Here is a 25,707-nt window from a genome sequence, read left to right as displayed (position 1 = left end):
AACATGACTTCGATCTAGTAAGGGAAAACAATATCCAATAAATATGACAGCCAAAATGGAGTTAGAAACTTTGAGGAATGAATTTATGGCAACCTTACAGGCTGACTGCATTTGACTGGGCTTGCAGATTTGTCTGTTTATAGCTACAACATAGAAACAACCTGTGGCTATTGTGGGACAGTATGATGAGAATGCTAACACTGATATACCAATTGTTACTCTGATCAAGAAATGCAGAGAATGAATTTAAGTCCTAAAAGGCCATGATCCTTTTTTCATATATGTACCATTTGTGAAATTTAATTCTGGTTTTTTATTTCCAATCTACGTCCTTGTAAATTGCACTAGCTGATTTTCTTAACAGCACAGCTTTTGGCATGCATAAATGTAAATTGCTGCAGAACCTGCAAGTCTTTAACATCAGGTCACAGACCATACTTGTAGCTGGTCTGATCCTACATACTCGCACACTTTTTGTTGATGGTTCTGGGAAGTCTCATAAAGCTGTAGTGAAGATAACAATTTGCATCATTCTGTAAAAATTATTGAAGTTTCAACCCAATTAGCAGAACTTGGTGCAGCTTTACATTACTTAGAGCTTTTTAAGGAGGAACCTCTAAATTTGATTTGTGATTCTGAGTATGTAGTCAAGGTCCAACACATGCATCTGATTCTGAATTGTTTTTTTTCTTTTTTTTTTTTTTAACAAAAAGGGGGGAGAAGTAGGGAAAACACCACAAAATCAATTGTCAAAAGCATTGTATGTGATGAATCACTTATATCTAAGTGGTGCAGCCCAAATTTGCCCTGTGATTAAACACTTTGCAAGTGTGACCCAAAAACATGCTAAATCAGAAAGAACCTACGTTAGTTATGGTCAGATCACTAGTTAATGGTAAATGGAAAAGGCCACATCAATTGATAACATAGGAAAAAGGTTATGCTTGTGTCATTGCAGGCCAAGGACTGAAGTGGATTCCTGCGAAATGGGTCAAGCCATGGCTGAATAAAGACAACAAAGATTTAACGGGATGCAGATGGACAGGAGGGAGATAAGTTGTGAGGACTCTTTCAGATGTAAACCATGGATTCTAATTCAGTGTTATAGATACTCACAGACCTGGTGGTCTAAAAGCCTATTAGCAAACAGGTGGTGTACCTTCTGTGGAGAATGGCAATTTGAACAAACAGCAGGAAAGCCAAAAGGGTGATATTACACTTAGTCAATGCAAAAATGAGGTAAAATTATGAGACATTCCTACCATAGTATCTACTGCACTCCTTCTCCCTAGTCTAGCAGCTGGTAAAGCTTTAGGAGACATATCAAAGTTAAGCTATTGGTCTTTTAAACAGGCTAATCTAACTTCTGAGATACTAACTCAATTAATAGTAGATGTTGATGGTATTAGGCATATTACACTTCAAAATCATGTTGCTATAGATTTTTGTTGTTATCATAAGGACATGGTTGTGATTAATTTAAGAGAAAGATGTTGTATTAACTTGTTTAATCATTCTGGATCTATTCATAGTACTTTAGACAAACTAAAACAGCATGTTAATAAGATTGTCACAGTAGAATTAAGGTTTGGCAAATGGTTTAAAAGCTTGGAAATAGGTGGGTAGTTGTTTGATCTTATTATGTAAGGCTTAACTACATTATAGGTAACTGTAATCATTGTTGTTAATCATATGTTGTATGCTGCAGTGTATTTAAAAGATAATTCAGCGCATTGTGAACAAGGCCTGGCTGGTTCAAAAACAAAAAGGGGGAATTGTGGGAGATTTGAGGGATTTTCTTGAGGTTGTTGTGTGGATGGGTTTCTATTAGATGGAGATTTATTATTGAACTAGCCAGGCCCAAAGGAATTTCAGGGCCACCTTGAAAGCTGAAAACAGGACCTGCTGTGGGAGTGAGGCAGTTCTACAATAACAGGGCCTCAACATGACATCAGTCAACAGACCTATTAGCAGTGAGACTCAGGCGCATGGACAGCTCGTGAACGTAGACAATATCCAATCAGCTAATGCATGCTTGGAGCGTGGACGCGTGATCAGGAAATAACTGCATATATAAGGAGGCTTGTTTCTGTAATAAATGGCTTCGCTTGAATTCATATGGAATTGTGTGGAGACCATGAGTTTTCACTCTCACAGGCAATAAACAAAAACCAAAAACTCAACCACTGAGCTTCTCTTCTACCAGTTAAGACACTTGATTTATTTTTGTGTGGAAGAAAACAATAAAGACAAGACTTGTCGAAACCAATTCAGACCTGGCAGGACTGCCTTCTTCCTGTCTGTGAATCAAGAATTTCTACATATTTTATTTCTAATTTATCTTGTTAAAACTAAGCCATCATACCTGGAACAGCTTTTTCATTCCATGTGAAAGCAACATGCTGAATACCTCCTAGCTACATTTTCACTGAAAAGCAAAACAAAACTCTTCATACTGTGCTCATATATAGCTACTGCTGGTACAATACCAACAGTCAGCAGTAATGGAGTTAAAAAAATGCCCAATTATGAAAATATTTTATCTCCAAGAATTTCTGATACTGTACTGAGGAAGTTAGGCATACCTTCAAAGAAAAAAACCCAAACATCTCCAGTTGTATTTCTGTTTTTATTAAAAAACAAAACAAAACAAAACCACAAACTTGTAGCCCATATTTACATATTCAATCCAATTACTCTTTAAATTGTTCTGGTTAATGAAAAACACATTCTTACAGTAATTAACAGTTCTTACAATGAAGTATTTGTACTCTTGGAAGAAATATTAAGTGTCTGCTGAACATTTAACCAGCATTTCCGAATCGCCAAGAGAACTCTGTTCCTATAACATGGTATTCCTCTGTGCCCCCCTGGAGGCAGCACGATTTTCAGAACATGCACTGCTTTACAGAGAGTGAAACCACCTAGTAAAGGGTAAAAGAACATTTTAGAAATATGGTAAATTGGATCATCAATTTGAAAAACTGAAAACAGGTTCTGCAACAAAAGTTTCATTCAAGTCACAACATCATTTTTCAGTTTTCTGAAAACGTTAGCACTGGAAAAATCTGATTTCTATCCAAGATAGGATCAGAACAGATGGCTTTTGCAGGCAAATTCACTTTGCATCTTTAAAGTCACACATAACTAATGCATAAAATACTTTAAATGCAAAACTTTCATCTCTTCTTCCAAATACTGCTAGTCTTTTGGTGCTTTATTTCTCAGTCAATCATGTCTTCTGAATTAAGACAGTCTCTTATTCTGTTGCTCCCTTATTAGAGCCAACACGATCTGCATTTTCAGGTAAATACACACCCATGCTCTGTAAAATGTTTGAAGTGGGTCCTGCCAGCCCGGACTGAGCACTATAGGATTCCAGCAGGTTAGTTATGAGGTTCATATCCACATCGACTGGTGTCAGCTCAGGATCTTCAGCTCCAGAATCAGGGCCAGCGCTTTGAGATGCAGTTGCTTTAACAGAACTTGCCTATGGCAAGTAAAAAGAGAAAGTTTCATCAAATGGTATAAACAGGTTTAGGAAAAAAAACAACAACAACAAACAAACCAGACTAACCATAAGAAAAAAAAAAAAAAAACAACAAGGAAACACTTCTGCAGCCAACAAAGTTCAGTAAATTACACACTGTCTTGACAGGCAGGAATTTAGTCAACAAATGCTCACGCCAGTTAAAACATCATCGCTTTACATTATACAGATTAAGTTCCAGAAGGACATAGTGGGTTACTGAGTGCTGGCTCAGCTTCCTACGGGAGTAACCTACTACATGAACTCCAGCAGCCAAGCTGCAGCTGCTCACCTTACTACTAATGCAGGGTCCAAAAGGGAAATGAAACTAAGTCTTGGAAAGGATGTGCAAGTTAAAGCATAGCTAACTTTTTGTGTCCAAAAAATACACAATTGCAGCACATTTTGCTTGCATGTGGTTTTATTTTTTTTAATACTTAGGTAGCACACGGTCAGAAGACAGAAGTTTTTGATCACATTACTCAGAATGACCACTTCTAGCATATTTCCTCTTTCCTACTAAAGCTCTTGAAACTATTATGCCACGAACTAGAACTCAAGGCATACTTACCCCTTTCTTTTGGGTGGTGAAACTTTTACCAACATTGGTACGTGCCAGTTCCCGGTCCATCTCATCCATATATGACTTGAGGCTGCCTATAAGCTCATCAGGCGACACCTTCTCGTCTTGCCTTTGATTTTCAGCATCTACGTCTTCATCGTCCTCATCTGAGAAATTAAACTCCTGCTCTTCATCCAGATCATCAGAATCCAGCTCTTCTGAGTCCTCCCCTGTGCATTGTTTTTTGTCAGTAGACAGCAAACAAATCAGTGCAGTGCCCATGGGTGATCAGAAAAACCAGGGAAGACAAATAACCCTGAGCTATTCCAACAAAGCAAACAAAGAAGCAATCTCACCTAAAATTCTGTCTAATGCTCTTGTGAAAGAATCTACGTCAAAGGTAACATGGGATTCATCAGATGACCTGAAATATAAAAATATTTTTAAATAAATAAAGCTTTTATGCTTCCATGAGCCTGACACAGACACATTTTTTTTTCTTTTTTTCTGAAGCCCAAACTAAAGTTGGGACATTTGAGCTGGTGGTCTTGGAAGTGCTTAGAAATGAAACAACAAGTGGAGGAACTCCTGGCAAGAAAGAAAAAAATAAAACAAACAACTTCAATTGTTTGTCAATTGTTGAAAAAACTCTACATTATACCTCAGACATCAACACCAGCATTCATTAAAAATGATGAAACAGTTAAGGGATAAACTGAGTAGACTCTTATACGCTTGATACAGCTTATGCAGCATTATTTTCACAATATTAAAGTCTTAAAAAGAACCTGGACAATATGCAACTACCCAGCTCTCTGGTTTTTAATTTTAAAGGCCTGTCCACACATTCACAATCACTTTTTTAACTCCAACAATTAATCTAGTGGCATTCTGCTGTTGTCTAAATAGTTAAGTATCTTCAGTTAGCATTTTCTTCTGCTGTTGGGAACAGTGAGAGGGATCCACAGTGATCCTTTTCTCCTGCTTTCAGGTGTACAGTATGTGCTTCAGGACCGCAAAAACAGGCCCAGTATATTCAAAACAGTAACCTACGAGAAATCTAAATACAGCTGTACCACAAAAATCAACGTTCTTAATTCACAGAGACAGTAAACCTTCAATGTAAAAGGGTTAAAAATTTTTTAAAACCACAAACTCAAACTAAGAGTGCTGGAAAATAGTGCAATTTCCAGCATTTTTACCTGTTCCAGTGTCAGCGTTGCCACAAGTTGGTTTAAAAGCAAGCACATATTTACTAACAACATGGATTTGTTTCATGCCTCTGCTAAATACAACACTTTCAGACTTGGATTCTTTGCTTTACAGAATCAACCAAAGGGCTAAAGGAGAATGAAAACACATTCTAAACCAGACACCAAACTTGAAAATGCTACTACCATGGCATTTCTGCTCCTTCATGCGTTGAGACTTTGGATACAAAAGCTTTCATACTTTCAGCAACTGCTTCCAAGTCATATTTCTGCTCTTCCTCATTCAGAGAAGAGAGGGACTCGCTTCTTGCCTCCTTCAGCATCTGATCTAAATCATCTGGTGTAATCTCCAGCCAACTGTCATCTGAAAGAATACAGGATGTATTTGTTACTCTGCACAAGTCTGTTAGCCCACAAGGCCCAAGCCAGATGGTTGAGAGTACTGACAGCATTTTGTAGCTTATTTTTGCACTATTAAGTTTTCATGCTGATACTGGATAAGACAGGATATAAAGCAGTGGGAGACTAAAAAAGAGAGTTCATTTTACTACTTTAAAACTCTGCCTTATATGCTGCTTCAAACTAGCAGATACTTTTCTTGTCACAGATAATCCTTATGCCACTAAAAGAAGGAAGAAAAGGCTTACACTATAAAGGGAGAGACAATCCAAGCTCTGACAATGATCATTAACACTGAATGCTGCATTTGTGAGCTGCTGCACCATTCAGAAATACTGATGTGACCTGTACTGCACACTGGCAACTACATTTCTGTCAAATGAGTGAAAAAAACCCTATATATAAAGTTTATGCTGGTCTTATATTGGGCATCATAGCAAACTAGATGGTAATTAACTTTGTATTGTCAGTACTGGAATTGGTTTATTATTACAAAACGTTTAAATACTTTCTGTCTGGTAAAGAGGTGAGACAAAGTACTTCATCTGGTGTCAGCATGCATGGTGCTCCTGATCTAGTAGTATCAAACCAGCAACTAGAGAGCAGATGTGCCAATTCCACAAACTTTGTGGCTTATAAAAATGTAACTGTTCACCTCAATGTGAAATGACGGCCCACGAGTAACACCTGTAGCAGTCACAGGAGAGGAGACAAACTAAGCAGCTACAGAGACTGGTCTGGTGCTGACATTCACCATCTCTCCCAACAAATAATCATTTCTGGTGGGAACAGTCCACCCTCCATCCCGCTCACCATCCTCAGGAGGAAGACAAGCTGCTTCCCTCTCAAATTCCTTCATGTCAATGGTTGTTGTCTGTAGCAATGTCAAGATTTCATCACTTGGGCTCTCTTCAGAACTAGAAGGAAAAAAACCCTAAATTTTCTTAAATGGATTTTTACTTGCATTACAATGCCAGTGGCGTCACACACTCTACATGCAGGTTTTCATTTAAGTTCCTCATTACTCTTTCTGTGCAAAAACATCAAAACCAGAAGTGAATTTAGGGGAAGTACCAGAATACTACACAGATAGTATGAGCCAAAATAAGACATGGTCAATTACTGTAATTCTTTGTTGATGGCTCCAAAGCTCATTTCTGATGTTTCCTTCTTTGTGTTGGTAAACATCAGGATTGCCAGATCCCAAACAGCACAAACTAGAAATTTAAACAGCTAACAGTCAAGATATTACGAGCTGGCAAACTCTCAGATATTTTGCAATGATCTATTTTTTGGATTTGATCTTTTGGAGAAATCTACAGCAAGCTGGCTGTCTTAGGTAAAGCAGACAGGTTACTCTGTATTTATTATTCACTGGGTTTTCTTGTCAATGAAACTTTTAAACACTTTCTATAGCCAAACAACCAAATGATGCTTTTTAGTCACCTCTTAACCCACTTGGAATAGCTTATCATTTTGCAAAACCAAGATAAATAGTTACTCAAGTAATAAGTTCTACTAGTAGAGAGTATTCTAGAGGCATTAATACCCATGTCTCCTAGCCAGAGCACCTATGTTAAGTGTACAAGGGAGAAAAGGGCTCAGTTTTTTTGTAACAAGTGTTTAAAAAGTTAAGTTAAAGTACTTGTAGGTACTGTGTATGATTACTCATGAATTTCAAGTAGCTCTTACCACTCCGGCTTGGTAACAGATCGCTGGAAGTAATCCTCTGCCATACACAACAGTTCCAAGTACTTGGCAGATCCTTCCATTTCTCCCTATTTAATGCAAGTCACAAGCATGAGTCTAAACATCTCTCCCTCACAGTCAGGTGCACAATGATGATTATTTCATCCCACAGAAATTTAGTGCTGAGAAAATACTGACCTACAGTATATATTTGGAACAGAGTATACGGAATGGACATAAGGTGCCTTCAGTCTGGTATGAATTAGACTTATGCTACAACATCATAAAAACAACCAAAGGCAATACTACGATTCCCACAACAGAGTGGATTTATCACACCCAGATTCCAATGGTACAGGAATTGTGAATTAGTCCCTTGGTGTTTGGGAATTATTCACAGACGTGGCATTGCGGTACTGTAACAACATGCCCCTTTTCCTGTCTTTTAAAGATATTAACCTAAGCATTCCCATAGAATTGTCCAATTTCATAACCTTCAAATAAGGAGTCAATTTATGACCAATTTGCAAAGTTCAAATAAGTAGCCAAAGCCATCTTTAAAAAAAAAAAAACAAAAACACACCACACAAACAAAAAACCCACACCAAAACACACACACACAAAAATACACTTACATGGGCCAAAATGGGTCCATGGGTGTTAAGTATGGATATTTAAGAATATTTAAGTCTACAGGAATGTAGATGAAGTGTAAAACAATGAAAACAGTTCAACTGACACAGAACCATATTGTGGTTTTTTTATTCAAGTGTATTTCCCCTTTCTTTAAATGAATGAATTAATCCCCAAATTCTGCTTTTTCCTACTTCATGTCCAAAATAAATTAATTAAGTTTAAAGCAGAACAAATTGCATCTACCTCCTTTAAAGATATTTATTCATTTTCCATAGACAGAAGCATCAGATTTCTTCCCCTGCTATAACAACTTACACAAGTTCAAGAGCTAAAAGGTACTTTTTCCTGGAATGTTTAAAAGATGAACACACACAACTTCACCTTGAAATAATTTTTTTCCTTCAGGCTGCTGAGGAACCTCTCCCACAGGGGACCACTTAACACATTTCTCTTGGAATCAGGAGATACTTTACTGCACTTGGAGCACAAGATTTCAAAGCCATGAGCCTGTATAAAAGATGCAACATCAAGAGACTCTAAGTGTGAGAAATTTAAGTGCACCTTTCAATGATTGCATCAAGAACTGACTGTCATTGAGCTCCGATGCTGCCATTTGAGAAGCAGGTGACAAACCCAATTCTATGTCAGGTTCTTAATTTGGAAGCGGAATCTTTCTGCCACAATAACAGATCGTTTAGACTTTGCAACATTTCTCTACATGGACAAAGCAACCTAGAAGACGGGTCTATAGTGCACAAGATATTCCTCACATAAGCATGAAGACTTTACCTGGATTTATAATCTATGTAAGTAAGTACAAGAGAGATCTGTTCTGTAAAAGAAAAATCCCATGATATTGTACTTCCAGAAGAATGGTAGCCGTGAATTTGCTTGCATTTTTCTGTACAAGCAGGCAACTTACAAGCAAAGAGTCATTTCTCTGACACATGTAAACAAGTAAACCAAAGACTAAGTACAAAATGCATAAAAAGTAATTACCAGTTTCATGCCCAGTTCATAGGCTTTGTATTGAGGGTGAGATGGGAGGGGCAGTGTGTATCCACTGCGTCTATCCGGAACAAACTTCTGCTGCACCAGTTGTGCATATAAACACTTTGTGAAAGTAACCTGAAAAAGCAAAAGAACACTCACTGCAGTGTGACTGCGTTGTGTGTTGGCATCAGCTTTCAACCAGTCTCATCTCAATTTTGTTTTAAAGCATTCGTATTACAGACAATACCCGAGACGGTGTTGAAAATACGTCTTAGATACATTTACCTAAGATATGTCGCTTTTCAGATCTTAGAAAGTATATTCCAAGTTGATATCACTAAAAGAACATTAATTCCATGCAATCTAAATAAATTAGAAAAAATCCTCAGTATTCATGCTAACAAGCTGTATTTTGGAAAATGTAAAGGCTCTTTTCAATTAATGAAACCAGAGCCGAGATTTTGAAAACAGTCCAGAAGTCTAAAATTTTATTCCAAAGCTTATTTTAAGGAGTCTAGAGAGCATAACTCTGTAATGCAAACGTATCAGATACAACACTGCTTGGACAATGCTCACCAAACACTTCATAAAATAGCTTTCAGAGAGCTGTGTAAGCACAGCTGAGAAGGTGAAAAGCCTCAGAATGAACAGCGAGGGGTAGTTAGGAGCAATTCCTTATGCTGGCTGGCAGTGCTGTCAAACTGCTCTGATCACAGAACTAAATCCATTTACTCAGCAACATTTCAGCAGAGGAACTATTAATGGTAACCTCTGATTTCAGAAACACTTCTCTCATTATTAGCCATTTGAAAGTCTACCCATGTCAATCCAAAGGCAGAAAAGCTGTTAACATAACAAACTGGAAATTCATGCCCAGTGTCAAAACAAAAAATCAGAAAACATGCTATTTTAAAAATGAAACACACGTATTTATATCACTTGACCACAGAACCATCAGTTACAGAACCTAATTAAGTGACAAATCGCATCAGAAGGATCACTTACTACAGTCATCACACGCTGGTCTGGAGGGAAAATGTGAAAAGGGCGACAGGCTCGTAAATCTATGGGATCCCGCAGGTAAAAGGCCTGGACGGCCGCAGCCACCAGAGCCGGGCGCTGCCTCAGCACAGCTGCAGCGCCAGCCGGCAGGTAGCACTGCGCGCGGTGAAATGAGGCCTGAATTTTCTCAGGATACCTGTATCACGCAATAGTAACAGAGTGTATTAAGTGCATTGCAAGCCCACACCACTCCTTTTTAAGTGTTATTCCCATTTTCACTTTAATCTTCATCTATATTATGATGACGATTATTCTAAACTAAAGTTAAAACTCAGCTAATCTAACACCTGGAATGCCTGTTTAAAATATATACATATATATAAATATACCTGGCTAACAAAAATTTAATCCCCACATTGGTAAGATGACAAGAAAGCACCCCAGACAGCCCAGAATCAAAACTGACTGTTACAGAAGACCAAAATAAAACCCCCACGTACCCACTGATGCGTTTATACAGCGCTGTTCTAATGGGTTCCGCAGCCAGGAACTCCTCGGAACGGCTGGATAACAGCCTCAGCACCTGTGAGATCGTTGGACTGGCAGCAGATGGGTCGCAGTCCTGCTCCTGAGCCTCTGAGAGCGGAATGATGTGCAGTTCTCCTTTGTAAAAGAACACCTGGCAGATGGGATAAGAACAGTCACATGTGAAGCAACACAAAATTTAGTTTCATACATATTTGTTTAAACACAGAAAATACTGAATTACACATAGAAAAATAAAACAGGAAACAGCTAGTTGTTTTGTTTTTTTTTTTTTCCCTGTGGATTTTGTTGTTAAATGGGAGATAAGGTAAATACAGATGTCAGAGATCATGATCCAACCACAAAATAAACCCCCTTTTTTTAACTACCAACAAGTTTGGTCAAATATATCTTGTTTCCTTAACAACAGTAATACCAAAAGTTTCTCTTCAACTAGAGATTTGCTTCAGGAGAATCAGACAGTATAATCTAACTGCTGAAGGATAGGACAAGGACTAAAAAGTATTATTTTGGGGCCACATTTGACCTCTGTTGGTTCCTGATCCTAACAAAAGAACTGAGTTACCATGAACTCTCTCACTCCACCCGTTCCTCCAAATGGAAGAAAAATATCATGCTGATAGTTCAGATACAGGTTTGCAATTAATTTTTGTGTTGTGTTCTGCCCCTTTTTAAGGGCCTTGTAGTAGAAGAAAAAAAAAAAAAAAAGTAAGTCAGTGACATAACTACTTGCAACGATGTGGCTGTTAATTCACCCATGCCAGCCCAGTCTGTCTCTCTGTAGCATCAGCAATGCTCCAGTCTTGAGCATCCCCCAGTCTCAGGGCAGCAAGCCCTCGAGAACATGGTGCAAAAAATCCAAGTAAGCCAAACTTACTGATTTTACAGATCAATCAACAGCACGACAGCTTCACCGCCTTCACATCTGCCACCACAAGTAGCAAGTTTTAACAAGTTCAGTCAGTTTCTCCATGATGAAACAACTCGTAAAGATTGATTTATGTGCATCAGTCAGACCCAGCTGAACACCACAGTTTAACAGCCTAGCTGGCAGGTCTGTAGGGTCTGTATTTCTGCCGCACTCCCCATAGTTTTGCCCTTAGCATAAGAACATATTAGCATAAGAATGTTGTCTTCCTTCCATCGACAAGCCAACTCTAGAAGAACCCCTTGATATCTGTAACAATTTCAATATATCTCTACAGCAGTTTCTCGGGACACACTCTAGACAGCATTCTGCAAGAGCACATGGAGCAGAATCGAGTATCAGAGGTTTCCAGTGGTTCAGTTACTCATTCAGCACCCAGAGCAAGCACAAAGCTCATTAAAACCAGACTGCTGAACAAATCCTGCTGTTAATTAAAACAAGTCTTGAGTCCTGACCAATACTCCAGATTTCCAGCGGCAGTCAGACCACTTGGCTAGATACAGGTGCAAGAGAAAACTCCAACTGGTAAGTGAAAGGCCACTATGAGCCACTCACCAATTGCTACAGAAGTTTTACTCACCCTGTTGTCACTATTCTCAGGATTCAACCACTTCGGGAGAAAATCTGCTGCTTCTATCAAGAGAAACTCCCCATCGTTGTCATCAACCCTGGCCAATGAAAAATCGGTTTCTTACCTGGGAAGGTCTCGCACAGCACAACAACGCAGGCTTCTAAATGCGTGCCTGCGTGTTTTAAAGAAGATTACGCCACGACTTTCCGCCAGGCCCTGCCAGGGAAGGCGCTGCCCCCCGCCTCATCCGCCAGGCAGCTCGGCGGGGCCGTTACCTGCCCGCCAGCCCCGGGAACTCCCTGGTGATCTCCCGGACAAGGTACACGATGAACCACTCGTCCTCAACGTTGTCCCCGAACAGCGTGGTGCCCCCGATGTGCGCCGGGGTCTCTCCTGGCCGGGGAAAGAGAGAGAAGAGAGGCGGCTCAGCGTTCTGCCGGGCTCCGGGCTCCCTGCTCCCGCCGCCCTCGCAGCGCTCCCGGGCTCACCCCGCGGCGGCGTGTAGCGCAGGCGGAACGGCTCCCGCTGCCAGATGTAGGCGGCCAGGAGCGGCGCGAAGCGCACCACGATGGCGTCTGCGCAGCGCCGCAGCAGCGCCTCGGCCCCGTCCCCCCTGGCCGCCGCCGCGAAGAGGCGGTAGCGCACGGCGTCCTCCGCCGGCGCGGGCCGCCCGAGCCCCTCCATGGCGCCCGGCGAGGGAGAGCGGCCAAGCGAGGGCCAGCGGGCCGAGCCGAGAGACAGAGGGCCGCGCCGCGGGGCGGGGACGCTCCGCCTCCCGGGGAGGGCCGTCGCCATGGCGGCGGGCCGGCGGCGGGTGGCGGCGCGGCGGAGCTGAGGATGATCTCGCGATACGCGCGGAAGCCGGTGTCCCCCGGCGCTCTGGAGATGTGAGTTGTCGCCGGTGCCGCCTTCCCCCGCCTTGGTCCCCGCCGCCCCGGTCCCCGCCGCCCTGGTCCTCGCCGCCCTGGTCCTCGCCGCCCGGCCTGGTCCCGCTCCCGCTTGGGCTCTGCGCTCGGGCCTGCCCGCCCGCCTGCACCTCACTCAGCCTGAGGGCCCTGTGCTGGGAGCGGGGGCCGCGGGGCGGCGTGTCCCGGGGTGGGGTGCGTGTCCCGGGGTGGGGTCCGTGTCCCGGGGCGGAGGCCGGGGCCGGCGCTGGGGCGGGCCGGGCCGGGTTACCGCGGGCTGTGCGGATGCCCTGTGCCGGGGTGAGGGCAGCCACGGCCGCGGCCTGACGCCGATCCTGCCCGCCGAGCGTGCTCCTCGCTTGGAAAAAACAGGGAACGTGATTAAATCCCTCTTCTTGCCTTTTTTTGATCCAAGAGGTAACTGATGTGTAGGCGGTTTCGGGGGAGGGGAAGCAAAAGGTTTAAGCAAATACATAGGTTTGAGTATTTAGCTACTTTTTGTTCCTGTATTGACAACTCTCATTTCAGCTGCAGTGATTTTTCTTGTCCCTCTTTCCCAGACATCTAAACGTTGACGAAACAGCAAACTAGCACATGCTGTTTTTCTAATTTGCCCCTGCTGGTTCAGTGGCTGCTCTTGTACTATGTAAGTCTGCTACGGGGACAGTGACATTCTACCTGCTGTTGGAGAGCTGCAGCCAAATTCACAACATTTTAAATTTAAAGGAAGACACTGATTTCTAAGCAGGGACCTTTAACTATTTAGCCCAGAGACCTTTAACTATTTAGCCTAGAGTTAGTTTTGATGCCTTATTTCTAAAGCTTTGTTAACAAGAATTAGCCTTCTAATAATAATAAATGATCTCTAGTATGTAAATTAGTGCAGAAAGCAGAAGAAAATCCCTGTAAAGTTTGGGAACTCTGTAGATATTAATTCTTATAGGTAATGTCAAGTCTTACTTCTTGTTTTAGACAAGGAGTTCCAAAACATGCCTTGCGGCATCATCCTCCGCCAGAGCCACAAGTGGAGGTGTGCGCAGCCGCACTCACGGCTGGAAATGACAGCGAGATCTCCAGGTACATTATAACATAATGTGAACCCTTGTCTGGAGACAACGGCAGAACCAGGCACTTCTGCGCTGAGCTACCTGTACAGAAGTAATGCGGTTGGCAGGCTCAGGCGTTACCTCAGAACTGTTTCGTTTCAGAACGTGTCCTTCCTATTTTGGAAACAGTAAAAATATGTGTAGCCGTGTTCTCTTCCCAGGTCGCAAATAGCCTGGGTCATCTAATTTTATGGCTGAAACGAGAGGAGAAAAGATAAAAATAATCCCTCAGTGGTGTAGAACTGGGACTAGAAATAGTCTGCAGTTTAACTGAGATAATTTTTCGAAAAATCTGTTTTGCTTGACCTCTAGACTTCCTGTGTCACTGAGATTATTAGGAGTTACAGTTGTTATAATTACTTGTGTATTATGCCTTCTGCTTAAATGCCTCAGCAGTAAGTATTTACCCTATGAAAACTCTATTACTGCTAAGACCTCTTCTGATATATATATGCTTTATTGTATACAAATAAGTTTACTTACGGAGTTTATTTGTCATTGTATATTGTTGGAATTTTTTATTCTTTTTCCCCTCAACATGTGCATTTCAGGGAGCAGAAAGAATCAGATTACCCTTCTGCTACTCCATCCGATGATGGGAATTCAGAGTCTGCTTGTCAGAGTTATGCTGACACCTCCACCGAAGACAGCTCAGTCCTCTCCTGGGGCTATGATGTGAGTAGAACGTCATCATCCAAACCAAATCTGGCACACTGAGCAGGAAGACATTGGAAAGACATTTCAGGATAAAAATGAGGATTGGATCTGCCAATAAATCGTGATAGTGGTTATAGAAAAGACATCTTTTTTACTTCTTCCCTGTCTTTCTCTCAGACCAGAACATGTTAGGCTCATATTATTCAGTTAATATTCTGTATTTCCATCTAAAAATTTGGAAATGCAAATCATTTAACGCATAAGTGTATCTATACAAAATAGTAAATGCTGTTATTGTGGAATCCCAAATGTGAGTGGATCACTTTCAGACACTTGGTGTGAGTTTATCAGACTCCTGCATACTTATGTGTTTCTCAAAATATAGCAAGCCCCTAAAACATTATTTTCATTTGGAAATACTGGTTTTATTCTCCGTCTACCAAAACCAAGTGTGCTATTGCTTTTGATGAGGTCTGGTGGAACTGATTAAATTACCCAAGAACTGACCCCATTTTCTAGCTACACAGGAACATGTGACAAAGGTCCTGAACATCCTTCACTTTAAGAGTTTCACACCACTCCGCATTGCTTTTTGTTTTTCTGTAGTTGGTGAATGTTGCAAGCAATACATTTTCCATTTCATTAAAATGTCACTGAATTTTATCCTTCCTATTCTGATTTCTGTTACATAAATTACTATGTCTTTAAATTAATATAATACAGATATTTCAAAATGCTTTAAGAGTTTTTTCTGATGTGTCAATGTGTTTTATGTAGCTACCATCAGTCTTAACAGCAGCCTACATCATCTTGGGGTGAAAACTATTTAAAGTCTTGCTGTGGAAATGAAATAGACCTGTTTGAATCAGTCCTGCTAAACTTTAAAGAAATAGTTGCAATTTTCAATTATTTAAAATAAAAAAAAATAATAAAAACCCCTCTGAATGCTATCCACTAAGTATTTATGGGATAACTTTCCTTTCTAGGAATTTGATAAAGCTGCCACACAACAAGTTCAGCAGATGTTCAGACAAATCGATGAGCTTCTCTATGAGCAGAAAGAAAATGTGCGTGTTGAGGGACTGCGGGAAGAATGTCACCAGTGGGCATCCAGCTTCCCTCATCTCAGGTATTGTATCAATAGACTAACAGGGATGGAAACACTTGGCTTTAAAATGACATTAGTAGCAGGGTGATTTTGTGCAATTACACAGTAGATAGAGATAAAAAGATCACTCTGGTATTCTGCCTGCCATTGTCATTAATAAACAGACTGCTATCTCATGTTCGGTTCCTTGCTGAAGGATTATTGTCATTTGCAACTGACTTGGCCTTAACATAGCAAAAATCTCTTAGAAAAGATGGGTGGTATATCTAAAAGCCAGGGGCTTAAAATAAGTTTAAAATCCTCTAAGCCTAGCTCAGCAGTCCTTATGGCTATCTGAGAATTTAAATTTTACCTCTTCATTATGTGTACTTGAACAGTTTTGTCCATATTCAAATGTCTTATAATTAGCAGAGCGTAAAAAAAAAGCAGAATTTTCTTAATGTACTTAGCTGACTCAAAGCAATCTATACTAGGGAAAACAATGGAAACCACGTTAACCATCACCAAGAAAAGCACACAGCTTCCCTACAGAATTTTGAGGATTGGCTGCTGCCTGTTCTTGTACATGTCAATAATCTTACTTGTGATATTTTCTGATTCATTTATCCTTTGCTTTTGCCACGGCAGGGTGGTGGGGAAGCAGATGGTGATCCCCACAGATGAAGGGTATGGATGGTATTCAAGTTCACCTTCTGGCAGTTTACGTTCCTCAGATGTGAGTTCACCACGAGAAAAAGATTCTAATGAGTAAGTGCCAGCGGTTGATCCAGACCATACTGAGGTGGGAAGGTAATTCAGTTCTCAGTGAAGTGCAGTGATCCGCTTCATAACATGTCAAGCCTAATTAGTTTGTTAGGCTGAATTATGAACAAAGCACACTGTTTTTCCTTTTTTGACTAAAAGTAGTACCTTCAGAATAGCAAGACTACATAGCTGTGCTTGTTGCTAACTACAGTAAACGGATCAGTAAATAAAACTTTGCTGCTGCTGACTTCTTAAGAATATGTATGTACTGTAGCTGGCTTTATGGTTGATCATCTGTTACATTTGTATAGTACATCAAAAATACAAAGCACTACAGTAGTACCACTTTTATTATTTCATGTTTTTGAATTAGCTTTGAATTTTTGTACTGAAGTTTCAAGTTCCTTAGCAAGAATTAAAAATATCCAAACCAAGAGTGTTTACTTCTTGGCCTCGCTATGGCTTGGCCTTATCTACTGTATTGTCTATCAGCTCACCAAATGCTGTTATTTTAAGCAGAATAACAACTTATTTTCATTTCTGCCTTCTGAAAATTGTCACCTGTTCAGATTCAGTGTTTTTGGCAAGAAGGTACCTCTTTCTGTTACTCCCGTTCACAAAAAGGCTGACCGTTCCAAGTCTCCGACCTTGTGTTCTCCAGAGAGCGAAGAAGGTGAAGACGGAGTAATTATCTCTGAAGGCATAATGGAGGAATATTTAGCATTTGACCGCAGAGATGTGTAGGTATCTAATATTAAGACAGCAACTAGTAGCAGTGTCCTGGAATTCCTGCTGTTCAGATATAAGTATTTGGGTTTGATGTTAGTTGATCAAGTATGCAAGTGTGCTGCTTTGGGTTTGTACTGGCATTTTGTGTGGAATTGTACCTTTCCAGATTTTCAGTGGTAATTTAAGCATTAGAGTGGATTTGATGCTTGCCAAGAAACAATTACCACTATTTTTATCTTAAGAAGAAAGGAATAAGGGTGGCATGAATAGGATTCTTTTTGCCCTTTACCTTATTCAACCCAACAATACGAACATATGGCCTGGGCAAGGACTCTGGATGGTACTGTCAGTTGCGAACTACTTAATTGGTTTTAATAAATAAAGCCACTTAGCTGCATTGATTACATTCAGACTGGTAGGTGGCTTGCTTTGACCGGGCCAGAGAGACATTGCTGCAGCAAACAATATTGCTGTCTCTGTAAAATAATGGTATTACACCTTTTTCTAGTTGCATCTAGTTGCATCTCCTTTTTTTTTTCTTTCAAGGTTTGTAGCTTTTTGATGTTAAGTACTAATTCAGGGAGCAGATATGAAAGCCATAATAAATGTGCTGGCATCAGTACTATTTTCTCCCTTCTATAAAGTTTCTTTTGGCAGATGAAAATAAACATTTTAGCAGTTGTCTTCCAGGTTTCACACTTCAGAATACCTCTTGCACTGTGGAAGAGTTTGCAGCAGAGGCCACTTGCTGCTGTGATTTATGGTTTTTCTTCTCTCTCATTGATTACATCTAATTGTCTAAAACTTAATTAAGTCTGTGCCCTGAACACCTTCTGGCTGTTAGAGCGACAGGCTGAGAGTGGCATTAAACAGTCATGAGTAGTAACATTCCTCTCTCTGGTCTTCAGAATCCTGTAGTGGCATTAGATATGGAGCCTAACAATGAACAAACATCACTGTAACTATTAATATTTATTTTGAAATGAGACTTTGATCTCCTTGGTAAATTATTTATTATTCATGAAGTATCATTTATAGTCATTCTGGATGGGGAAAACAAGGTGGGCAGTAATAAGGTGATTGTTTCAGTCATTTCTTACTTACATCAGTGGTAGATTCTGGAAGGAATAGAAGTTCAAGTGCCCAGTGTACAGGAGGTTGCTTCTTTCAGTATTAGACTGATATTTGATATTGCTGTTTATTAATCTGCCAGCTCTCTGTGATAAATACAAAACTTACTGTGTGATACATACAAAACTTCTCCTGAAGTCTTCAAACTATTCAGCCAGCTGCCCTGACCTATTTCAGTTTAAAAGAAAACAAAACAGAAATGCAGCCTTAGGTGATGTTTTAATCCTATTAAATAAATGCAGCAAAATGCAAAGACAATGTGTTTATGGTGCTGGTAATACTTACATTTTTTATAGGGAGGAAGAGTTGCATGAGAAGAAAATGGGACTGTCCTCTGGTAGACGGAAATTGGGATTTCCTCCTCTGTCCCCATATTACTGCATGAAGGATTCTGTGCTCACATTTGTGTTTGATGATGTCTGGAGTGAAGTCCTAGGCTGCATGGAAGAATTAATCTGCAGACACTGGGAAGCATCAGCCTCTGGTAAGGATCACAGTTCAAACTGCACATTCAAAAAGGGATTTCAGTTACTTAAATTTTCAAGGATGCAATGAGAGAGAGATGTATTTGGGAATAATCTCTTCAGAGGGAAAAAAAAGTTATTTTGATAACAATGTGAGACATGCCTACAAAGATTTAATAGAGCTTAGTGTCTAAGAGGACTCTCTTTAAAATATTCGGATACACAGCACTGTCCATAAATAGCAATGCCAATAGTCTGTATTTACAGGAATTTTCTGTTGCTTTGCATAGATGATGAGAAGAATATCATAACAGTAGGAACAGTCAGAGCAGGTGCCGGAAGCCCTTTGCAGCCAGCATTGTTACCTCGTGTGCCACAAACTAAAACGCTCTCATTGACATCAAATCTGGTAAGTATTTTTAGCCAGCTCATTTGTGTAGGGACAAATCAATACAGCACTACCTAAGCACACAGATTTGAGTATGTCAGGGGGCCATTAGATATGCAACTGGCGTGGATTTTGTATGAATGCTGACTGTCCCTTCTACCACTTAAGTTCTGTTATTCCTCAGTTGCAAGTTTTAATTCCTAGTTTTCTCTTTCAAACTTAATATATTTCATCTATGTATTGGACAACCATGTGGTGACCATTGATGAATGATGTAGTTCTTTCCACATTTCAATAATGTTTGAACTGAATTGTGAGGTGGAGCATTGTGTGTGCGAGATCCTATTCTCACTAGTTTATCTATAGCAAGAGGACAAATCTCAGTGCAGTTGCGTAACAGGGTTTTTTCTCAGCCCCTGAATTTGACTGTATGATCTGCTTTAGATGATCTGCTCCTAGAGTGGTGGGCACCAGAGTGTTATCTGTTTATTCCATTTTAATTCAATTCTTTCCTTCTTATATTTTTTTATTTCTTTCTCCTTTATTTCTACGCCTTGCCCCTTCCTCACATTCCCTGTACTATATGTATAGAGCCCAAAAACCAGATGTGGCCGCAAAAGCAAAAAGAGGAGAAAAACACCTCAAGTATGTATGCTGGAGAGATTAAAGCTCTGGTATTTTCTATTTGCTGTTGTTACGGTGGGTGGAATTGGATGTCTTTCCAGATCAGCCTGTATTCCAAGAAAGGAGTTGCAGTTCTGTTCTTGACATTAAATGTCAACATGCACTGAAAATTTGTTTCATAAAGCTTCTGATTATAGCCATTTTTGGAAGATCCTGTCACGCAAATGAGAAGCTCAGTTGGAAAATATTAAGTATGACATAGCACAGTAGTATACATTTTCTAAGCAGTAGTATTTGCAATAATAATGGAATGCTAAGATGCCTATCTTCGATGGGGAAATAATATAAATGAGTATACATATCTGGGTGTCATGGAAGAAATGAGTTTATTTCCTCCAAGATTATCTGCAAGGACAAAATCTGTGAATATGTGCGTATGTCCCTGCTAGACACTAATTTACTTATTTTTCTTTTTTAACTTTTCAGGTAAATCTCTCTCAAGGGTCAAGTAGTGGCTCTCAGCGTAATCTAAATGGCTTGATGGTGATACATGGGATCCAGTTACAGCAAAGGCACCTGCCTGTAATGGAGAAAACACTGTAAGAACTAGATATCATGTGTTGTGAAGTGAAGCACTCTCATGGTGACAGAGTCAACCCAAAACATTGTGATATAACTTTATACACTGGAGAGTGCAATTCTCAATTATTTTTCTGCTTGGTTGTTGATTTATTTGCTCTCTATGAAACAGTATACTTCTAGAACAGGTTTTCTGTTTGGTTGCTGCTGGTTTACCACACAGTGAACATTTAGTGGCATTACTCTTGGCACAAAATGACATCCTGAATTATTCTTGGTTCCTAGAACTGGACTTGTGTTAGTTACATCTAGGCTGTGGGTGTGAAAACTGGTTTGACAGTAGGGTTTTTTACTCTGTTTTGTGATTTATTTTTACTTTTATACCAGAATCTTCAATCAGAAAGTTCATAGTTCATTAAAAATAACAAAATCTTTTCTAATTTGACTGTAAATTACTTTATATAGTTATGTAAAAAAAAAAAAAAAATCATCTCTATCCACACATAATATTATTAATGTCACCTGTGGATGCATACTTTGCTAACAGAGTATTTCTCAGTCATGCTAACCATATCTCTTTTGATTTTGCAATTATTTTGTTAGGGATCTGGATGACAGATGGCCAGGCTCCAGTTCCATTCTCTCTGGCAGAGTGTGGCCAAGTCGTCCTCTTGAGCTCAGCACATCATCGCTATCACGTTCCACAAGAAGGCGAAACCCACCGCCACGTACCCTGCATCCCATCAACGCCAGCCACTCTCGTGCTGGGACCCCCGGGTCTGTCGACGACGTCTTCAGGGGAACGCGACTGTACGTCTCAAAACCAGTTTCTCACTGCAAGTATTTAGAGAACCCAGCTTATGCAAAAAACATTCAGACACCTTTCATGTGAAAATGCTGTATCTAGAAAACAGAACACTTATCCTTACTTATATCAACACTTATACATTCCTTCTGTAACTAATGCTTAATTGCTAGATTGGTTTACCTCCTTTAGAAGGCTTCTAAAAGTGTCTGGCACCTGTTGCTTCAAGTACTCAAATATGGAGAAGGCAGAAGCTTTGTTTTACCCCTAGATGTTTTATTTGATGCGTGTAATAAGTCAAAGAGCTACAATATGTGTTACGGAGAATTTTTACTTGCTCCACTTTAAAATATGGCCCACTACTGTTTTCTAGGCTCGCTGTTTATCTTCAGTTGCTAGGCTGAAGTTAGCAGTAAGCAGTACTTAATGCTAAAGAATATGAACAAAGAGCAGAAAATAATGTCGTGTCTGGGAATGGGCAGACGATTCTGCCGTGGTGTGGTAACTGCCCATGAGGACCCCTTCATACACACACCTTCATTCTGCTGTACCAGCCGCCCAGCAGACTCCTCCAAATGCACTGGATGGGTCATCAATCCATTACCAGGATTTCTGCTCAGACTCACTTTGCCTATATGCTTAATATTAAACATTACAAAAACTAGAAGTTTGTGTTAATAGATGAAGATTTCTGCCAAACTTTACCCACTGCAGAACTCTTCTAAATCTAGTCTCTGATAGACAACCCTAAGACCAGCATCTTGTAGCAAAATTCTGCAGCTGTTGCTCTTAGTTTTAACTTTCTTCGTCCATATAATGCCAAACAAACTGACAATGCTCTATATTTACACAATGCCAAATGTATAAACTGTATTTTTTCTGTTCTCATTGATGCATTTCAGTCTGACTGCACATGAGCAGCTGACCTCACCCTCCCCACTGCTGCTAAACCGAAAAAATCTCCTACCACCTATTACTACCACCACCGTGGCAGAGCACACGAGCACAGAAGGATGCCAGAGGCAAATGGTAACAGGCACAACAGTTCTGCTATTGCATCGTCTAAAAATGTAATCACTGCCGATCAAATTACCAAACCCAAGAGTTCCAGTTTGTTAGTTTTCTTGCAAGTGATAGCAACTGATGGAGATGCACAAAAACACTACATCCATTTTGACGAACAGCATCACCCAGAGCTGAATGCTTTAGCTCCAATTTATGCCAGAATTTTTTTCATCCCCATAAGTAGATGTGGAATGATTGATTTGAAAAATAGCTTTAATTCCTAGGCTAATTATTTTAAATGTACTAGTGCAATATGAAAAAGTCATAACTGTTATTCTTCAATGCAGAAACCTCGAGGGAACTCAAGTCGAGCTCACAGTGTAACAACACATGAAGATACCCACCAGCAGCTTCAGGAGAGGCTTTTCTTACCTGATCATTTCTCCAGGCTTAACACAACCAACACATTACTGGTAAAGTATGGCAAATTATACCAAATCATCCTAAGGCGCTTGAGCAATAAACATTACTTGAGAACTATGTGACAGGTGATCAGTGCCAGGGAGTTCATCAAGTTCCCCACTTGATTTGATACTCGCGGGTTAACAGAAACATCATTGCTTGGCGTTTCCAAAACAAACAGGAGAAATCACTTGTTTGTGGATAACAGTCTCACCATGCTGCCCACAGCCACTTCCTAACTACACCTAACAAGCAGCTGCTGGTCCTACACTTTTCTTGAAGAATCCAAGTTTGAGATACTTGTGGAAAAAGCTAATCACTCCTTAAGGCGTAATAGTCAATGTAGCATCTTCTGTGAAGGCTTAAGAACTGTGGGGTAGGAGAGGATGCTTCAAGTTTTGCACAAACCTTGGGAAATCATTCCTACAGCAGTATTCAGAAACACAAGGGTAGAATAGCCTTCATTGCTTTCTTGCACTGGTTTGCTGTGCTGTTAATGTCCAGTCTGTTTCACCACCAAATGCTCTTGGTTTATTTTATTGAAACACCCACTCTGCCAATATCTTGTCCTATCTAACAAAGTATTTTTATCTAAGCTTTAAAAGCTGTAATTTTAACGAGAGACACTAAGTAACTGCTGGTTTGGTTTCTGTGTATAATTTCAATATCCTTGACTTAGTAGTTGAGTGTACAAACTTAAAATCTATTTTAAAACAAAACCATTTTCAGAAGTGGTGAGAATGCCTTTAACTGGCCCAGTGATTATTCTAAGTAAGATTGCTATAAAAGTGTCTTTACTCAGTAGGAGTTGTACTTTAGGTTGATTTAACATCCCTTAAACTTATAAAAGCTCTACTTAGATCTTTACAACATCTTACAAATTAGGAAATACATCTGTTTAAGTAGTTTGTATGATAATGTTGATGTTCAGAATTTTTCACACAAAGATAAATAACCTGAACTATCTTTTCAGCCAGATCCACAGCACCACCGTTCTTGCACTGTTATTGATTATAGTAATCAATCTTGGACAAGCAGAGGATCGACAGGTTCAGGTATGCTCATCAGCCAGAGGATTTAATAAGATGAAGCAAGAGGTGTAGGCTTTTGAGACAAGGATGTATTGCATTGAAGAGGTTTTTCAAAGTTCTATTCCATGTTCTAAATTTTCCAGTACACAAGTTTTATACTTACATATAGAGTATGTTTGGGTATTTTTTTTTATTACCACCTAGTATTTTAAATCATTTAAGGAAGTTTAATGTAATCAGCCCCAACGCCTCTCATGTCAAAGTTAAGAGCCGGAGTTACCAGTTTAAACTAGAATTAGCAATAACTGCTTTCTGTCCAAGGATTTTTCTTCTGCTCAGCTACAAATGAAAAAAACTGCATTATGTCCAAAAGAAATTTATTTGCACTGTATCTGGAAGAGATTGTACTAGATCTACACTAGGTCTTAGAATTGCACTAGATGAACTCAAAGTATATTTTAAAGCCAGTAACTGTACACTTCACATGCATGCCCCGAAATCACAATATGCTTTTACTGTTTAATTTGTAACAGCTGGATTAACTCTTCCCTCCAGTTTCTCTTCCTTTACTGCAAAGTCATCTCCTTAAAGTGTTTGTGGTTAATACACTTTGAAAATAGTCACCATATATGCTTCAGAATAGCTACACAGTCACAACCAGCATTACAGGGTTTTTTAGTAGCAGGAAGGTACAAGACTAAGTTGCATGCATGTACACAAGCGCTAGGGTGGAACAATGAACCTTACTTAACTTTGCCTTCAGAATTTTAGGTTTTTCACCGCATGGTCTAGTCTAGTCAGTAGAAAGGGAGTTTGTTCAGAGATTACAGTAGAGCAAAAGTTAAATTCTGTGCCCTGGAACAGCTTTTCTGAATGCCGTCTTTGTAACCCTCCCCCAAGTTCACCTTGAGCACCCTCTGTTAACTTTCGATTGATGCTGAGTGTCACCTCCACCTGGAGAGGGTGGCACAGAGCAGGGGGTTAGAGGCACCTTACACAAACTAGGTCTGTCGAGGCAAGGTACTCTGGATTCCTGGCATCGCTGTTTGAGGATTCCTGAGGGAGTCGTCAGAATCTTCCCCACAAAAATACACTAACAAGATAGGATGGAAGCTGCAAAGGTTAAGGCAGCAAGCACATGTATGATTATTTGAGGACAGGAGCTTGTTTAATACCTGAATGGCCTACTACCACTAATATAAGGGATACAAAAGGCAAACAGAGTTTAACAAAGGCACTAAATTGAAGTAACTTGTTTTAAAACAAAAAAGAAGTGGTTCTTACTGAAATTAAAATAAATATCTGCTCCTCCTCAAAAAAAACCCAACAAAATCTAGTATCTTTAAATGCAAGATGAGTATCATGACTGCTATATTAACAGAAAAAAAAATGAAATCAGCAGAACTTTGTAGACTTGAATACTTCACGAAATACAGTAGTTCCCTGCAATGAAAGCACAAACTTTGCCCCTTTGGAAGGCCAGTCACTTATGTCAAACTTGCAGAGGTTATACATAATGCAGTTGATAGCCACATATTAGAAAAAAACGCAAAAAAAAAAGGCATTTTAGTTTTAAGCTAAAGGAGATGTATTTCGTACTTAGTTTTAATACCTTCCACAAGTCTTAAAATTCTACATGATCTCTGTTTATTAGGTCTTCAGCTGCGTGGTTCTGTGAAAGGTGAGAAGTGCATCAGTCACAAAAAGTAAACAGGGGTTCTGACATGCCGTGAAGTGCCCATCTGTCCATCTCCGGAGTCAGGAACCACCTCTTGTTCTCAGCAATTCAGCATTGTTTACAGAGAGTTCTCAAACACCCTTCCTTATCAATAATTATTTTTGTATAAACCTAAGAAGCAGCTGCCAAAGATTAGAAGTGGTTTACTTAAACATTCCATTTTCT

The 25,707-nt window shown here is 40.0% G+C and overlaps 2 protein-coding genes across 3 annotated transcripts; one reads left to right on the top strand and one right to left on the bottom strand.

Annotated features, from left to right (window-relative positions):
- Window positions 1-2,610: 2,610 nt before the first annotated feature.
- On the bottom strand, window positions 2,611-12,818 carry ECD (ecdysoneless cell cycle regulator). Of its 2 annotated transcripts, none has more exons than XM_080347436.1 (13): window positions 12,555-12,818; window positions 12,342-12,459; window positions 12,076-12,163; window positions 10,522-10,700; window positions 10,025-10,217; window positions 9,026-9,154; window positions 8,408-8,533; window positions 7,394-7,479; window positions 6,515-6,618; window positions 5,489-5,666; window positions 4,448-4,515; window positions 4,101-4,321; window positions 2,611-3,490 (listed from the first exon to the last, which is right to left on the bottom strand). In XM_080347436.1, the coding sequence occupies exons 1-13, from the start codon at window positions 12,748-12,750 to the stop codon at window positions 3,260-3,262; spliced, it is 1,917 nt and encodes a 638-aa protein (XP_080203562.1). In that variant the 5' UTR covers window positions 12,751-12,818; the 3' UTR covers window positions 2,611-3,259. The 2 variants fall into 2 exon arrangements, with proteins under 2 accessions (XP_080203562.1, XP_080203563.1); XM_080347437.1 differs by having other exon boundaries at window positions 4,101-4,258.
- FAM149B1 (family with sequence similarity 149 member B1) lies at window positions 12,778-25,626 on the top strand. Its single transcript, XM_080347438.1, has 15 exons — window positions 12,778-12,953; window positions 13,944-14,048; window positions 14,629-14,752; window positions 15,721-15,863; window positions 16,470-16,589; window positions 17,156-17,326; window positions 18,743-18,930; window positions 19,201-19,319; window positions 19,890-19,943; window positions 20,409-20,521; window positions 21,105-21,311; window positions 22,209-22,335; window positions 22,659-22,784; window positions 23,747-23,828; window positions 25,459-25,626. Exons 1-15 carry the CDS (start codon window positions 12,904-12,906, stop codon window positions 25,512-25,514), a joined length of 1,785 nt encoding a protein of 594 aa, XP_080203564.1. The 5' UTR covers window positions 12,778-12,903; the 3' UTR covers window positions 25,515-25,626.
- The last annotated feature ends 81 nt before the right edge of the window (window positions 25,627-25,707 follow it).

This window comes from Nesoenas mayeri (genome assembly GCF_963082525.1).
Source record: "Nesoenas mayeri genome assembly, chromosome: 7".
In the NCBI taxonomy this organism is placed as follows: Eukaryota; Metazoa; Chordata; class Aves; order Columbiformes; family Columbidae; genus Nesoenas; species Nesoenas mayeri.
The sequence above is the reverse complement of the archived record's forward strand: the minus strand, read 5'-3'. Positions and strand labels throughout refer to the sequence as shown.